This window comes from Rana temporaria, chromosome 1 (assembly GCF_905171775.1).
Source record: "Rana temporaria chromosome 1, aRanTem1.1, whole genome shotgun sequence".
NCBI classification, from domain to species: Eukaryota; Metazoa; Chordata; class Amphibia; order Anura; family Ranidae; genus Rana; species Rana temporaria.
In genome coordinates, this window is record NC_053489.1 from 173,123,929 (window position 1) to 173,142,128 (window position 18,200).

At 41.4% G+C, this 18,200-nt stretch overlaps 1 protein-coding gene across 2 annotated transcripts in view; it reads left to right on the forward strand.

Moving 5' to 3' along the window:
• Positions 1 to 18,200, forward strand: part of HECTD4 (HECT domain E3 ubiquitin protein ligase 4) — a 253,112-nt gene that overhangs the window by 184,546 nt on the left and 50,366 nt on the right. For both annotated transcript variants that reach the window (XM_040346168.1, XM_040346177.1), the window contains exons 47-52: positions 10,605 to 10,753; positions 13,928 to 14,007; positions 14,409 to 14,572; positions 15,827 to 16,064; positions 16,167 to 16,303; positions 17,040 to 17,166. In XM_040346168.1, coding sequence (XP_040202102.1) covers positions 10,605 to 10,753; positions 13,928 to 14,007; positions 14,409 to 14,572; positions 15,827 to 16,064; positions 16,167 to 16,303; positions 17,040 to 17,166 — 895 coding nt within the window. The remainder of the gene's footprint in view (positions 1 to 10,604; positions 10,754 to 13,927; positions 14,008 to 14,408; positions 14,573 to 15,826; positions 16,065 to 16,166; positions 16,304 to 17,039; positions 17,167 to 18,200) is intronic.

The following is an 18,200-nucleotide window of genomic DNA, read 5'->3' on the forward strand; positions in this document are numbered from 1 at the left end:
TGCACAAAGTTCCGTCCATGCCCAAAGTTCCTTCCCTGCCCTTAGGGATGAGAATAGAATGAGTTAGATTTTTCTAACCCTTCCCTGATATGTAGCCCAGGGCCTCCCAATGTGTTCTTGATTATCTCCAGCTCTATAGTGATTACGGTATCCAATTACCCACCTCCCGCTCCAAAGACAGGCGCCATTGAGCCTCTTTTAAGTATGGGAAATAGTCTGGATACCCGGATTGAAAACCACCTGCCACCAGGTACACCCGATCCCTCATAGAGGCTGCACACCTTCTCCCTCCTCTATCAATTCAGTAATTAGACTATGTTATCCTTCACCCCTACAAAACAAACTGCCTTCACCATTCAGATAGGACTCCCATGAAAGACAGGAGTCTAGTGCCACCCTGGGGCACTGATATTCTTGGCATGCAAGTCACAGACCACCAGTTAAGGTACCCAAGTAATCTAGGACAGGAAGGACACCTATGGATATTAACTGAGGAGAATACTGCATGCCCACATATATATCGGAAGTGAGGGCCTCTGGAACAGCCAAGAGCTGATATCACCTCATACAATCTTCTTGCACACCTTTTCTCCAGACTCAACCCAAAAACTATACAATACGAGGCCATACCTATGCACTTTCAACTCGTATGCCACCAGGCAGGCCCTCGTACTACATGTCTGCCGGTAACTCTAAAAGAAATTGGAAAACAAGAATTGCATAATGTGTATCCAGCTCAAGGCAACGGGTGCTGACCAATAGACTAAGAAAATTCCCTTGTAGCACTGAGGCAATGCAACCTTGTACAGCCAGGCTTAACAGCGGGGGGGGGGGGGGGGAGTTTAAGAAGTCCTAAAAACACAAGTCTGGCCAAAGTAACATCAGGATTTTACCTATTGGATCTATGGAACTACACGTGTCAGCATGGCTGATCTTGGGTAAATAAGAAAACCATATGCCACGGATCTATGGCCGATCCATTTCAACCGCTGGAGAATACCCCAAAACCCTTGTAACACTAAGTGTGGTACCCCTGAATGCTACTTAGCCTAATATATGTGTTAGAGTGCCAATTATCCCTTGCAGTCTTACTCAATTTTTCATAAAAAACTAATACACGGACCTCAGTTAGTTGGTTCTGCTATTCAGTGGATCAGCACATGTAACCCCCACTAGGTGGTCCAAAAACATAGCCCAATGGACTGACCACTAGACGTTCCAACTAGATAATGGTCATGAAAACCTAAACCTTGTGAAACCCGACCGACTAACCAACCTAAAGATTTCCTCTTATTCGGAAATCCTGAAAAACACAGTTATCGATTCTGAGGGATAAAACACAAAATAAAAGTTTAGTAATAAACATTCAATTTTTTCTTAACCTGGAAACAAAAAACAATGGTTATATATCTGTAACAAGACATTATCATATAAAACACAAATATACATTACATTATATTACATAAACCGTGCACTTTCTTTTAAAATACCAAAAATTGTTGAGCTCAACGTTTCATTAATATGTATTACTATAATACATATTAATGCCATATGGATTTTTGTTCTATGGTATACCAATAATTCCCCCCTAAAAATGTATTCACCATGGTTAAAAATGAGCAGTTTTAAAACAAACACATTTTTTATAAGTTTCCCTTTTGTCTTGCAAGACAATCATACTTACCTATTCTGAGTACATTGGAAAACTTCAAAAAGAAACTTCTATGGAAACAAAGATTACCGTTAATACAAAAAAAATACACACATATATACATATATATATATATATATATATATATATATATATATATATATATATATATATATATATATATACATACACATAAGGCATCTTACTTTCGCTTTACCATTCACTCGGCTCACTCAATTTGCATGACAATACAGCTGTTTCACACACCCTCACAAAATTTATCTAGGTCAAATATGACCTCAAGACCTTACATGTTCTATATCCTACTTACCCATAAACTCTGTTCATCATCACTTCTCTGGGGATGTGGATTCCCTATTAAAAATACTCACCTCATCAGTTCTGATATCCTACCATCCCTGCCCTCCAAGCATCTTTTTTTCATTTGTTCGTATCATCTTCCCGTGGTGACTGCACCACAGGGCTTCCCAAGCGCTTGGCTTGAAAGTACCCTTTTTCGAATATTGCTTTCCTGTCCACTGATCCCAATCTATTTCACAACCCAAGGTCCATATTCATCTATCATTTCTTCCTTCGGAGTCCAGTGGTACGGCTCCCCACAGTTCGACATCCGTTTTGAAGCGATTTGATTTCCCATCCTTTTTTGCGGACGAAGGACCTTGAGCTGATCCCGCAAACCCTTAAAGGTCGCTTTTTCCCAAAGTTAGCTACGCTTTGACCCCTGATTGAGTGGACCGGTACTGCCCCTCTGCTGATCTTTTTTCACTACTTGTCAGAACAATGACTGACTATAGTCCTTCAAAAAATTAGCCCGGGGATTTTCCCAACTAAATTAGTTGTCCTCCCGTGAACTTTTCTGCAACATTCTAAAAGAAATGCTTACTTATTAGATCGTTATGATTGCTTGCAGTGCAAGAGGCACCTAATTGCACTAATTTAACTGACGCTTACCTAATAATGATTTTTAGCAGTTACAATATAGTCAGTGTTTACAGATCTTATTACACCGCTTACCATCCCCAGTTATTTGTTTACACAGAGGAATAGATTCACATACATCCAGATAATTCAGTGTGATTTTAGTCTCTGTTTCCACTGATGTGATTTGCCATGCGACTTTGGACCCAAAGTCGCATTACAACTCGCAGCCCATTGATTTCAATAGCACCCATTCCAATCTATGTGGTTCAATGCTGCAGCGACCGATAAAGGTACCTGCACCATTTTGATGCGACTTCTGGATAAAAAAAACGCATTCAAAGCCACACCACAGTCGCACTAAAGCTGCATTTCCAAATCGCACCTTGAATCAGGCCACATTGGAGTTGCACCAGTGGAAACGCAGCCCAAAAGCCTAGGTGCTGACAACAACTGAAAATTAACATTTGTGAGATGGATAGGGAAGCTTTGCTCAACAAGAAAAAGCTTCATTAAGCACCTACTATGGATCTGGCCTTTATCACAGTATACAGCAACCAATACCAACAATTGGAAAAGATCTTCAAAAAGTATTGGCCCATTTTCAGAGAGCACAGAACTTTAGTAGCGGTATTGCCATCACGACCCAGACTCACCCACCGTAGAGCACCAACACCACTAACACACCCCGTCCACAATGCACTCGATCCCCCCAGGGAAGCGAACACCTGTCCAGAACCTGAAGGACTCCACGGATGCCAGAGATGTCCACCGTGCAAAACAAATAAACCCCAGCCTCTGAGAAAAAAACAACATTCAAGGCCCCTGTACATAATAGAGAGGTTTAATAACCACTACACCCACACCTTATTGAATATTAATCATTATAGCGGCGCCATCGCCCCACTGTTTATTTACCAAAGCATAGGTGTGTTTCACTCACAAAGATTGGCCTAATCTCATTCAAAGGGTCAACTGCATAGACGCACACAGGCCCAGATTCACAGTCAGCGGGGTAAATTTGTGCGGGTGTAACGTATCCGCTCTACGCTACGCCTCTGCAACCCAGACGGGCAAGCGCTGTATTCTCAAAGTACCAGCTCTGTAAGTTGCGGCGGCGTAGCGCAAATCAGCCGGCGCAAGCCCGCCTAATTCAAATTTGGATCAGGGGCGTGTTTTTTTTTTTTTTTAAATCTACTGTGACTCGACGTGATAGGCGTTTTTGCCGAACGGCGCATGCGCCGTCCGTGGAATTTCCCAGTGTACATTGCTCCAAAGTATGCTGCAAGGACGTCATTGATTTTGACGTGAACGTAGATGACGTCCAGCCCCATTCACGGATGACTTACGCAACCTACGTAACTTTTTCAAATTTCGACGCGGGAACGACAGCCATACTTATGCTTCATATACCAGGGGCAACTATACGCCGGGAAAAGCCTAACGTAACTTTACCGCGTCGGCCGGGCGTACTTTCGGGAATTCGCGTATCTAGCTAATTTGCATACTCAACGCGGAATTCGACGGAAGCGCCACCTAGTGGTCAGGAAAAAAAATAAAAATAATATGCAGTTACGATCCGACAGTGTAAGAGACCTGCGCCTGTCGGATCTTATGGATATCTATGCGTGAGCGATTCTAAGAATCAGGCGCATAGATACGACGGCTCGGATTAGGACCCACGGCTGCGCACCTGGCGTTGCGCCGTTTTAAGTCCTTTCTGAACCTGGGCCACTGTCTCCAAGATTCCAAACAGAAATCCCTGCTACAATTTCATTCTATATATATATATCTACATTATTCAAAATCAGTCTCATCAACCCATTCGCATAGACAAAAAGAAAAGGTTAAGTTCTGAAGAGTAAGTTTGTTAGGTATTCAGACAGGTTAAAACAAAATAGACCTAAACCAGTTCTGTCTACCATACAATAAATCATATCTATCCAAACTTTAAACCCTCCTCACTACACGGGGCACCATCTTGTCATAGAAAAATTAATAACGCACGTACATAATCAATAATCAGAGAAATATTAATATCGCACGTGAATAATTAAGATAAGCTATAAAAATCTTTTTGTCTATATAAAAATTAAAACAAAGAATAGCGCTGCGAAAAAGAGAAAAGTATTACATTTATTGATACAGAGAAGAAACTTGTATTACTCTAATATTTACAACTATAACATAAAGGATATCACTTGTTAAAACAGAGAGGATATTGCTGAATGCTGATACAACATACATTTATGGCTATAGAGAATTCAACAATAAGTAATACTAAGTGGTAGAGAGAGACAGAGAGACAGAGGGAGAGAGAGAGAGAGAGAGAGACAGAGGGAGAGAGAGAGAGAGACAGAGGGAGAGAGAGAGAGACAGAGAGAGAGAGAGAGACAGAGGGAGAGAGAGAGAGAGAGAGACAGAGAGAGAGACAGAGACAGAGAGACAGACAGAGAGAGAGAGATTACATCACCAGTCTTTTAGGTCAGCTCCTTCATCATGCTTCAGTCTGCTTGGTCAAGGCATCATACACTGATTCCTGTCAAGCTGACTTGACTGGCTTTATACCCCTCAGACTACACCTTTTCTCTCAAGTTCCCGAGGATTCGATTGGTTGCCTCTATGAGTCTTTTCAGTAATGACACAAAAGGACCCCCCAGTGTGCATCCCCCTGTTATCACATCCTCTTGACATAGGGACTGTCTTGGAGTTTGCATATTTATCAACAACAAAACTTCTCGTGTGAGCACTATCTCATCCAGTTCCACACTTTGCATATCACAGGACCCCTGGCTTATGGAGACGCCTTGTCTGTAATCAGATAGGAGATGACCGAAAATTCTTTCAATACAATGAGGGGGCATTTCCTATCACATCCCCCCCCCCCCATTGAGGTAACATCCATATGCTGACATATGGTGAAAAACATGCTCCTCAGCTCACAGAGTAATCTAAAGACAGACCCAAATCACATTAATAAAAAACCTTGTAAAAGAACGACATACAAATTTCCTACAAATCTTAGAAATATGGAGTTGAAAAATCTCTACCACAATTTTACAGTAATATTGCCATTTTTATCGTCTTGAAGAGATGTAGTCACATTTTTGGCTAATAATTAAGAGCCTTGTATGCTATTAGAAAAAATGGATGGAGTACAGCGCTCAGGGTGTTTGCACAAAGCAATCAACAAAGGGTTAAAAATTAAAAATAATAATAAAAATAATAATAATAATAGAATTAAAGGATCAATTAACTTAAAATTAAAATCACAAACCACATTGGGGATATACGGTATGAATATTCATATTTAGAAGTCCATGATAGGTTCAGTCCCAGCAGAATGCCAAAAAAGGCTGTGATTGATGACAATGAGGAACTGTTGTGGATGAAGGCAGTAAATCAGGGCTGCTATCCAGGAGCGAAGCCAGCTCAGTATATGCAGGAGAAAGACAAAAGAGAAAAGCGCCTCTGAGTATACTGCTTTTAATTTTAAAACATAAAAATATATCCAGCACTTACATCATAGTAGTATGGTGCAATCGTGGGAGCTGGTGTACGTCTGTAGCAGACAGTCCGCAAGGCATGAGAGCTGGGCAGCCGGAGGGAGCCGGGGAGAGACGGCTAAATCCTCGTTGTTGTGCCGCTGCTAGGCAATGAGTTCATCAGCTGATGCGTGACGTCAGATCGGACGGAGGCTGAGGGGGACCACAACGCGTTTCAGAGCATGCGCACGGAAACGACCAGCGCGCTCCTTTTTCAAGTGTAATGGATAGAAGACGGGACTCATATTTTAAAACAATCATGTGATCAATGCCGACCAATAGGAGTGCAAGGATAACGAGCAGATGAGGATGAGTGAAGTTGCTTAGTTAAAACGGACAGCGGGGCAAAAATACTTGGGCTGGGAGATGTTGTAAAGTATAATCTGGAGGGGGTGAATTTAGCTATAATAAAGTATATATAAAGAGATTATATGTAATAAATATATGTATAAAGAAGGCTATGTCTATATATATATATAGAGAGAGGGGGAAGCACAATTGACAAATAAAGGCAACGTGTTGCAGACATTGGACACTAGGGGGCCACCAGAGCAAGAATATCTGGAAGGCACCTCAATTTAAAATTTAAATATATTATAATGAGAATGCTTATAAAAAGCATTAATAAGGGTAGTAGCAATATTAATATTAGTATAATACCCACAGAGCTATAATGGGGCAGATATAAACATAGAATTAGATGTGAATTTAAATGAATAAATAAATGATCATATCAAAAATGAAATACAATACAAAACTACACAAGGACCAATAGGAACAATCATTAAGCATATCAGGCCTGAATGTAGATGGAGACTGATATATAATAAAGTGTAGAAAAATATATATAAAAATATAAATAAAAATAAAAATGTATAAATGTGTTTTTACATTTTTATTTATATTTTTATATATATTTTTCTACACTTTATTATATATCAGTCTCCATCTACATTCAGGCCTGATATGCTTAATGATTGTTCCTATTGGTCCTTGTGTAGTTTTGTATTGTATTTCATTTTTGATATGATCATTTATTTATTCATTTAAATTCACATCTAATTCTATGTTTATATCTGCCCCATTATAGCTCTGTGGGTATTATACTAATATTAATATTGCTACTACCCTTATTAATGCTTTTTATAAGCATTCTCATTATAATATATTTAAATTTTAAATTGAGGTGCCTTCCAGATATTCTTGCTCTGGTGGCCCCCTAGTGTCCAATGTCTGCAACACGTTGCCTTTATTTGTCAATTGTGCTTCCCCCTCTCTCTATATATATATATAGACATAGCCTTCTTTATACATATATTTATTACATATAATCTCTTTATATATACTTTATTATAGCTAAATTCACCCCCTCCAGATTATACTTTACAACATCTCCCAGCCCAAGTATTTTTGCCCCGCTGTCCGTTTTAACTAAGCAACTTCACTCATCCTCATCTGCTCGTTATCCTTGCACTCCTATTGGTCGGCATTGATCACATGATTGTTTTAAAATATGAGTCCCGTCTTCTATCCATTACACTTGAAAAAGGAGCGCGCTGGTCGTTTCCGTGCGCATGCTCTGAAACGCGTTGTGGTCCCCCTCAGCCTCCGTCCGATCTGACGTCACGCATCAGCTGATGAACTCATTGCCTAGCAGCGGCACAACAACGAGGATTTAGCCGTCTCTCCCCGGCTCCCTCCGGCTGCCCAGCTCTCATGCCTTGCGGACTGTCTGCTACAGACGTACACCAGCTCCCACGATTGCACCATACTACTATGATGTAAGTGCTGGATATATTTTTATGTTTTAAAATTAAAAGCAGTATACTCAGAGGCGCTTTTCTCTTTTGTCTTTCTCTTGTATGCTATTAAATACTCAATCTTCACACTCGCCTAAACCAACAAACTGTGTGTGTGTGTGTGTGTGTGTGTGTGTGTGTGTGTGTGTGTGTGTGTGTGTGTACATATATATACACACACACACACACACACACACACACACACACACACACACACACATATATAGTGAGAGTGTGTGTGTGTGTGTGTGTGTGTGTATGTGTCTATCTATCACAAGTACACGCACGGTTAGATAACTTTGAGTGCTGCAGAGATATATATATATCTCTGCAGCACTCAGTTATCTAACCTTGCTAAAGTACCATGCTAAATTACAAGGCATATTTAGATGAATGTGTAATTCATTCAGGAAAAAAAAATGAAGAGCAATATGATTGTCCTAATTAAAAAAAAATGTGAAGAGAAATTTATGCAAACAAAAGTCCATGGTAAAAAATTTTTTTTTTTTTTAATGAAATAATTTAATACAGTGTTTCTCAACCTTTTTCCAGTCAGGGCACCCTTAAAAAGTATTTTCAGTCTTGAGGCACCCCAGTCCAAGGCTTGGTTCACATTACGGTGTGTCGCAGAACACGCGCAAAATCAGGCTCATTCCTGACACACAGACAAATGCTCTGCTCTTTAGGGGTACCATTTATTTTTAATGGAACCCCCACACATTGGAAAACATGGGGTGCTTTTGCTGCAGTGCAATTTAAAAAAAAAAAAAGGTTGGCGACTTGTTTTCCTGCATTTTTGTGGGTACGGAAATGACTGGACTGCCCTACATGCAGCTACACAGATGTGAGCCAAGGGCATGTTCACATGTCATAGGGCGGTAAAACCACATGGTTGAGCTGTTTTTACCACCCCCAACTTCTCCACCTTTAGCTGCAGAGGCAACAGCTGAGGGTGTTCACATGCTGTGGCTGCAACTGGAGGTATACCGAGGGTGAATGGGGCTGAACTTTAACTACCCTGCAACTGTGTGCATTGCACGGTTGCGGTGTAGTGATGCTGCATTTACGGGATTAAAACAGGTGGTAAAGAGGCAACATAATGCATCTTTACCGCCTGTCAAATGCCTCTGAAAAGCGATCTGTGCATGGATTGCTTTTCAGAGGAGCAGCAGTTCTTGCTTCTATCAAACAAGCCCTACAGATACAGGAATATGGGGGGGGGGGGGTCAGGATTAAAAGTAACATACACGCATACATACAGACACATGCTTACACATGCATAAACACATGCTTACACACACATAAACACATGCTTACACACACATAAACACATGCTTACACACACATAAACACATGCTTACACACACATAAACACATGCTTACACACACACATACACACACATACACACACACACACATACACACACATACACACACACACACACACACACATACATACATACACACACACACACATACATACACACACACACACACACACACACACACAGAGACAGACAGACACTCACATGTGCACACAGACACATGTATACAGCCATTTTAAAATGAATCTAGCTTCTAGCTCAGTACCTTTCCAGATTCCTCATTCAGCCGGGTACTACACTCTAGGGGGAAGCAGAGAGCACAGCACATTCCTCAGCACTTTACTTTCACTTTTGAAGCCGACAGAGCTTCTCAAAGTTCGGCAGGAGAGCTCATCTGACAGCCTTCTCTCCACTGACCCCGCGGCACACCTGAGAACCTCTGGCGGCACACCAGTGTGCCGCGGCACACTGGTTGAGAAAGGCTGCAATAGATAATGCGAAAAAAATTGCCCAATTTCCCCATCAACACAGTCCGTGTTGATGGAGGAATTCCTCCAGCAGTGCTATTGTGTTCTACAGATGGGGAGCATTCCTTGATGGCAGAACACAATGATCACTTCAGTACAACCATAGAAATCCACTGCCATTAAAGGGGTTGTAAAGGTTCGTTTTTTATTTTCTAAATAGGTTCCTTTAAGTTGGTGCATTGTTGGTTCACTTACCTTTTCCTTCGATTTCCCTTCTAAATGTGTGTTTTTGTTTGCTTTGTCTGAATTTCTCACTTCCTGTTCCTCCTCAGTAAGCTGTTCTGACTGACTTTCCACTGCTCAGATGGTGGAAAGCTTACTGAGAAACAGGAAGTGAGAAATTCAGACAAAGAAAAAAAACATTTAGAAGGGAAATCAAAGGAAAAGGTAAGTGAACCAAAAATGCACTAGCTTTAAAGGAACTATTTAGAAAATAAAAAACAAACCTTTACAACCCCATTAACTCTGCTACACAGATTAAGACATACTTTATATCAGGGGTAGCCAACCTTTGAGAGGTGGGCCTCTACCTGAACAACATGGAGGTCAGTAGTTTGTAGGGCAGTGTACCAGAGGTCAGTAGTTTGTAGGAGAGCTTTGTATTGCAGCAACAGTTTTTATGTGAGCATTAGCTCTGACTTTTCGAACAAGCTTCATGTATATACATTGTCTACATTAAGCTTCCATGGTATTGCTGGGATTATTGTAGACATACAGCAATGTGAGAGGATTCATAAATACCCTTGTTAAACCATAAAGTAATATTCAATGAAATCTCCATTATCCATGTTTTATACTCTTGGTTATGATTTTCTCAGGCGCCATCGTTTTACTGGGAAGTTGAAGTCGTTTCTTATGGAGACGTAGATGATGACACTGGCCCGATCGTGTCATTTGGCTTTGCAACAGAAGCAGAAAAACGAGATGGAGCCTGGACTAACCCTGTTGGTACATGTCTGTTTCACAAGTAAGTGTGACGAAGCCCAAATAACTGAAGAGATCTTAAAATGAGTAATGTATATGGGACAACCACACTTTGGATCTATTTAGTGTTTTAATTGGGTTTACTCTAACAAACACAAAATGCCCGCAGCTCACCACATGTACCCCTGTACATGAATGTGACTTAACTATAGAGAGAAAGGGCCGCGCTCCTAAAACAGTTGTGCGCCCCAACTTTAGGGCATTTTTGCAGTGCCTCGGTGTGAAAGGGTAAGGCGTTTTTACAGCGCTTTTCAATTCATTTCAATGGAGAGGGGCGTTTTTGGAGCATTTTTTCAGCGCTCAAAAGCTGCTCCAAAGATGCTGCTTGCGGGACTTTTCTTAACGCCCCGCCAGTTCAACGACTCAGTTTGAAAGGGCAAGGCGTTTTTACAGCGCTTTCAATTCATTTCAATGGAGAGGGGCGTTTTTGGAGTGTTTTTTTCAGCGCTCAAAAGCTGCTCCAAAGATGCTGCTTGCAGGACTCAGTGTGAAAGGGTCCATTGAGATGCATGGAGAGCTATTTTTAACGCTAAAACACTGTAAAAACGCTTCAGTGTGAAAGGGGTCTAAGTGCTCTGTGCTCAAAACTATTCGAGTAAAATGTTAAACCAACAAAAAAAAAAAAAAAATTATTAATTATAATAGAGTGTTGAAAAAATATCTATGCAGTCAACAATCCAAAATACAAAGATCGTGACCACTAAGAGCCCGTTCACACAGGGGCCGCACGACTTCGGGGGCGACTCGGCCAGGCGACCTGAAGACGACTTCTAAGGCGACTTGCAAAATTACTTCTGTATAGAAGTCAATGCAAATCGCTCCGAGTCGCCCCCGAAGTAGTACAAGAACCTTTTTCTAAGTCGGAGCGACTTGCGTCGCTCCTATTAGAACGGTTCTATTGACTACAATGGGATGCGACTTGTCAAGCGGCTGTGTCGCCTGACGAGTCGCCCCAGTGTGAACCGGGTCTTGATATACTGTTTGAACTTCAGTTTTCATATGTTAAAATATAAGACAATATACTAAATGTCAAGTCCCGCCGGACTTCCGGTGACGACTTTTTCACTTGGTGGAACGCATGTTGGCTCCAGGCTGAGCAGAGCAGTGACGGTTTTCTGATTTAGGTGCTGTGCAGTCATTCCAGGTGCTACTCAAACATTGTGAGAGTAGTTTTTGGGCAATTTTAAATAAAGATGATGCACATTGATGCATCTATGAGCCTGTGGGCGTTATTTACTATAGGAAAATCCAGTTTGCACTGCCAATGCAGTTGAAAGTGCACTTGGAAGGGCAGTCCACTGTAGATCCGAGGGGGACATGCAAGGAAAATAAAAAACAGAATTTTAGCTTGCACATGATTGGATGATAAAATCAGCAGAGCTTCCCCTCATTTCAGATCTACCTTTTTAGATTTACAGTGACTGCACTTTCAAGTGCACTGGAAGTGCAAAGTGGATTTGCCTTTCGTAAATAACCCCATAGTGTCTCCTATGATCATATGTACCCACAATGTGAATTACCTTTGGATGGCCAGTCCTGTGTCCTTTTCTGAGGGTGATCTTACCTATAGAAGGTGAATGGAAATCTATAGACTCACTTACTAAACATATGAGGTCAACTAAATCTGGTGAGTGGGCACTTTTTAAAGGGCACTCTGGAGCGCAAATCGGTCTTAAAGTTGTTTAAGAGGCATTGGTTTGCAGGCAGTAAAGCTGGCCATAGATGATTGTAATCTCAAAAAAACAAACAAAAAAACTGCTAGTGTCTATCAGGCTTCACTGTGTTGCTGAGAAAATGGCACCATCCATGACTTGCTTTAGTGTGACAGATTGGACTTTGTCTGACTTTTGGAGAACAATTTTGTAGATTTGACTCATGGATCCTATGGATATATATTGAGTTATGAGGCTTTTATGTGCACTTGGTACTTTAGTATATTGTGAAAATGTCAGTTCTATTTTAGTATATGAAGACTGGAGTGCAAATATTAAGGGGGTCGCTACCTTGTTTTGGATTGTTAACTGCATTTTGTTTATATTTCCAACACTCGTTATCCTATATCCTAATTAAAAAAAAAAAAAAAAAATTTAAGCACAGCGCCTTATAGCTGATATCCAGGTTTACTTTCACTTTAACCACTTCAGCCCCAGAAGATTCTGCTGCTCAATGACCAGGCCATTTTTTGCGATGCGGCACTGCGTCGCTTTAACAATTGCGCAGTCGTGCGCCAGTGTACCAACAAAATTTATGTCCTTTTTTCCCCACAAATAAAGCTTTCTTTTGGTGGTATTTGATTATCTCTGCAGTTTTTATCTTTTGCGCTATTAACAAAAAAAAGCAACAGTTTTGGAAAGAACACCAAATTTTGTACTTTTTGCTATAATAAATATCCCCAATTTAAAAAAAAATGCTATTTTTTTTCACTCAGTTTTTGCCAATATGTATTTGTCTACATATTTTTGGTAATAAAAATCGCAGTAAGCGTGTATTGATTTTGCGCCTAAGTTATAGCTACAAAAATAGGGGAATTATTTATGGCATTTTTATTATTATTATTTTTTTTTTTACTAGTAATGACGGTGATCACCGATTTTTATCGGGAATGCGACATTATAGCGGACACTTTTGACACTTTTGTGGGACCATTGGCATTTATACAGAGATCAGTGCTATATGTCATTGTCGGGAAGGGGTTAACGATAGGGGGTGATTAAGGGGTTAACTGTGTCACCTAGGGAGTGATTCTAACTGTTTGTTTACATTGACAGATCTTCGTTCTGTCTCTGTGTGGAGCGACCACGGGTGCCTGGCGGTCATCACGACCGCCAGGCACGTGCACAGTGGTCAAAAGGAGAACGTCGTACAGCTACGACGGTTCGCCCAGGGGAGCCAACCTGCCGCAGTATAACTGTGGCTGCTGGTCGGAAAGGGGTTAATTGGTTTGAGCCTAGCTGGCCTATTGGTGAATACAAAAACTAAACTAAAACTCCAAGTCAGAGATTGTGACGTCATCAGCCCACCTTGACTCATTGCTAGAATACAAAGCCGTCTTTGAATGGCTGAGTAACGCATAGAGGAATGATCAAAGATTGAGGTGTAAGAATAAAACCCAGATTTGTTGGTTTTGTTTTAACCAAGTTTCCTATATTTTTGTTAGCAATGGACGAGCTGTACATTACAATGGATCCAGTCTATTGCAGTGGAAGAGTGTGCGTTTAGATGTGGCTCTATTGCCAGGTAAGATTTTTTTTTTCTTTTTTTTTAACTTTTATCCAACGTTTCACAGCAGAGGGTGATTGGTTGTATTTTGTGAACAAGGCCATAACATGTATACTTCAAACATGGGTTCTTCATGTACGGGGCTTAGGTCATGTTATTTGTACTTTTAAAGAACTGCTTTGTTTTCTTCCTGTAACTTTTCTCTGCTGTGTGGTGTTCTGTTAGATGCCATTTTAAGCACTTACAAAGCCTCAAAACAGCAATATTACATTTATAAAAAACGCATGACAATTTTGTGTTCCATTAACCGTGCAGTGTTTTTTTTAAGTTCTATTTGCCTCATTGTTTAGCTTCACTTGGCTTATCTGATGCTCCCTCTTCTATTGGCATTGGCATGAGCTGTGATTTGTGCTTTTCAGGTGATGTCGCAGGAATAGGTTGGGAGAGAACAGACGGCACACCGCCACCTCCTGGTCAGCCTGCTAAAGGCAGAGTTTATTTCACCTACTGTGGCCAAAGGCTTTCTCCATTCCTAGAAGATGTGTCTGGAGGAATGTGGCCTGTTGTGCATATCCAGAAAAAGGTAACAATAGCAACATTCTTCTTGTTGTAAAGGGAAGATGGTCTGCTTGTATTGACATTTCTTTCCCATGCTCCATTCCGTCACCCTCATCAGCTCAGCATTTTTTTTGGGGGGGGGAGGGGAGGTGTCCGTTCCCTCCAATCAGCTCTTGGTTTTCCTCACTGAGCTGTGCAGTGTGTAACTTCAGCTCCCCACCCTCTGCTTTGTGGTTTTGTGAAAAATCCTTTTCATCTGTGCATTGTAGAAGGTTGTACAGGACAAATGGCTGCAGATAAACTGGTACAACCTACGTACAAGGATTTGGTTCATCTGTGTATCATTTAAGGCAGGGATATGCATTTAGCGGACCTCCAGCTGTTGCAAAACTACAAGTCCCATCCAGTGGTGTATTTAGGTTTTGTGCTGTCCTAGGCCTGACTAAACTCGTGCACCCCCTAATTTAAATATGACCCACCCCTTCCTGTCAAGGCCACACCCCTTGCTGTTTAAGACTCGCCCTTCCCTAAAAAGTGTTGCCTATAGTTCTACTTTAGGCACAAAATTCTGCAAATTTTATGGAGAGGACTAAGAAGATATAACCATGCCAATGGTGCAGCAGAAAATACATAGCACAGTGAGAAAGGTTTGTGGTTCAGTATAATAGGACAGTCAAAATTAGAAGCTCCGCCCCCCCACAGTTGCGGAATGCTGGCCGGAAGCAGTGCGGCTGCTTTATGGGGTCACTAGACTAATTTGCCTCTGTCCAGTACGCCCCATAAGACTGGCACTACACTAACAGTGTAACGCGAGCCGGCGGGGACTCTTTCCATGCTGCCCCCCTGCAACGTGCTGCCCTAGGCCTGGGCCATGTTGGCCTAGGCCAGGATACAGCCCTGGTCCCATCATGCCTCTGGGTGTCATGCTTGTGGCTGTCAGAGTCTTGCTATGCCTCATGGGATTTTTAGTTCTGCAACAGCTGGAGGTCCGCTAATTGCATAACCTTGATCTAAGGCTAGTCCCTTCACTATGCATGTGTAAGGGTTTAAAACCGCTTTAATGTTTACAAACCTCAAATAAATAATACAAATTAAATACTACTAGGAATTTATAAAGAGGGACTTTAATCCTCTTGAATTTCATGTAGCAGAAAAGAAAATGTAACTTTCTTTTAGTCCCCTTTCACACTTGTGCGACTTGTCCTGCGACTCGGAACTGCAAAGTCACATGAGAAGTTGTAACCAGAATTGACTGACTATTTTTAGTTTATTTTTACAGAATACAAAAATACGGGCTAACTTTGGATCACGTCAGTTTGCTTTTGCTGAGGGCCAGGCTCATCGCAATGCTGCGGATTTGTGCATAGACTTGGCTGAAGAGATAAGCGCAAACTTTGAAGCACTACCTTTTGCCATGGCCTCTGACAGTGACAATGATGCTGGAACAAGCATAGCATCAGACCCTGGAAGTCACGGTCCTCCCTGCCGCGTTGCTGCAGCGGCCACTGTCCTACAGCGTAAGTATTGTTGTTTAATATGTTCTAGAAGTACATATGTTATTGTGCTACAATCTTTTTATTTATCGCATACTGAGCCATATCTTTTTTTTCCTTTTCCAGAGTATGACAGCGATGCCTCCTGTCGATACAAGGTGGAGCTGAGCTATGAAAACTTCATTACATCTGGTCCTGATCCACATCCTCCCCCAATTGCAGATGATGAGAGTGACGACGATGATGATGATGATATGCCACGGGTCAGATATTTCTCAAACTATTTTAAGAGAACTTATCCCCTGTCTATTTAGGACAAGTGACTGGTTCTCCTTTAAAGGACAATCCCTTATCTACTGATACTTACCATCTCTGTTCTCCTTTACTGCTCCTTTGCATCTGTAGAGCCATCAGGCGTTATCTGGTACCAACACATCCTAGTATTGGGGAGCGTGTGATCTCTTTTCCTCCCTTCCAGGTTGCAGTGCTGGGATTTAAATGACGAGACATTTTGTTAGCATGTCATCTTACACAGATCATACAAGGTTTGGGCTCCTGGCAGAGGAACAGAGCAGTAGGGGAAGTAGAATATATTTTTGAGGGGGTTATTCTTTTAAGATAACCTGGCGCTTTCCCCTAATTGGTCAAAGTAACAATCTCCTGATTGTTCTGTAAACAATTAAATTAAAAAATCCATAGAGAAACTCTTAAACTAAAACTTGAAGAAATTATATGATCCCTGTCCCTCTAATCTGCTTGCCTCTCATTCTAAAAATGTTTGTTGCCTATCATGCCAATCCAGTGCCTTCTGTACTTTGGGCCACTTACCATGACTGCAGACGATGAGTGTTCTGGTCTTCCTATCTTCATGCTTGTTCTAAATCACTGACCGAGAGTAATAAACTCTAATAAATCTTTTTACATGATGTGTCAGGGAGAAGGAGCTGGGCACATCATAATGCTCTTTAACTTATCCTGGACTCATCTTATATCTTATAGGAGGACCACTATGCCTTGCTAGTGAAAGCCTGGGAGACCAAAGTATTTCCCACCATTCGGAGACGGTTCCGTAATGAAGCTGAAAGAAAGTCGGGTCTGGACCAGATTAAAGGAGCTTTACAGCTTGGTATGGAATAGTCAACCAGACACACCTTTTATTTTCTTGACTGTTTTCATATTTGTGATTGAAATGTGCATTAAATAGAGGAAACCTACGATTATTTATGTAGGTACATAAATTAAGGAAGGAAATTAAAAAAGCGGTTAGGCTGATCCCGTGGTGTCGGTGCCTGCTTAGTTACTGGCATATATGCAACAAAGAAGTCAGATGAGACCACCTACCCTGCATGCTTGTTCCAAGTCAGTGACCGCCAGGAATTTAGGCAAAAAAAACCTCACCAGCACACCCTGGCTTTCCAATGTGGGTCCAAAGCTTTATTTAGCAATCACATTGTTACAGTAAGAGCAATGTTTCAGAGTATCGCAGGACCCTTTCATCAGTCATGTGACAGGAAATTGGCTCTTCTCAGAAGGTCAGCTTACTTAAACCTGAACTCCAGCAAATCTAAAAATTCCTTTTTGCTGTACAAAAAGTACCTCTTTCTAATTGATTTGTATGATGATCTGATCATTGATACATAGCTTTCGAGAGCCGATTGCTACAATTCATGCAAAATTATTCGATGGGACAAGAACGAAAACATTTCTTGTACGATACCAGATCGTACAATCTTCGTTTTAATCAGTACAGCTGTAGTTCGAAAATACAATACATGACATCACTTCCAAATTTTTATTCTCTCATACAAGAATTTCCGTAACCTCTTCGTTTTCGATATTCGATTGGAATGCAACAAGGAACAGACGGTCGTTCGCCCGATAATCTCATTGTGTGTACCAGGCATAAGGGTTAACTGCACGTTTTAGGTCTAGAGCAGTGGTTCTCAACCTGGGGTTGGGACCCTCTTGGGGGTCGAATTACGATTTGCCAGGGGTCACCGAATCCCGGGCTGTTCCTGAAGCACGCGCCGCTCTCCCAGCCTTTTCACGACCGCTCAGCAGGGCTGTTCCTGGCGGCCGCCCATTCGGAGCTGCCCAGTTCACTGCATTAAAGGAGGGGGCGGAGACTAAAGATCAGCTGACTGTTGAGGATTGTTAAGT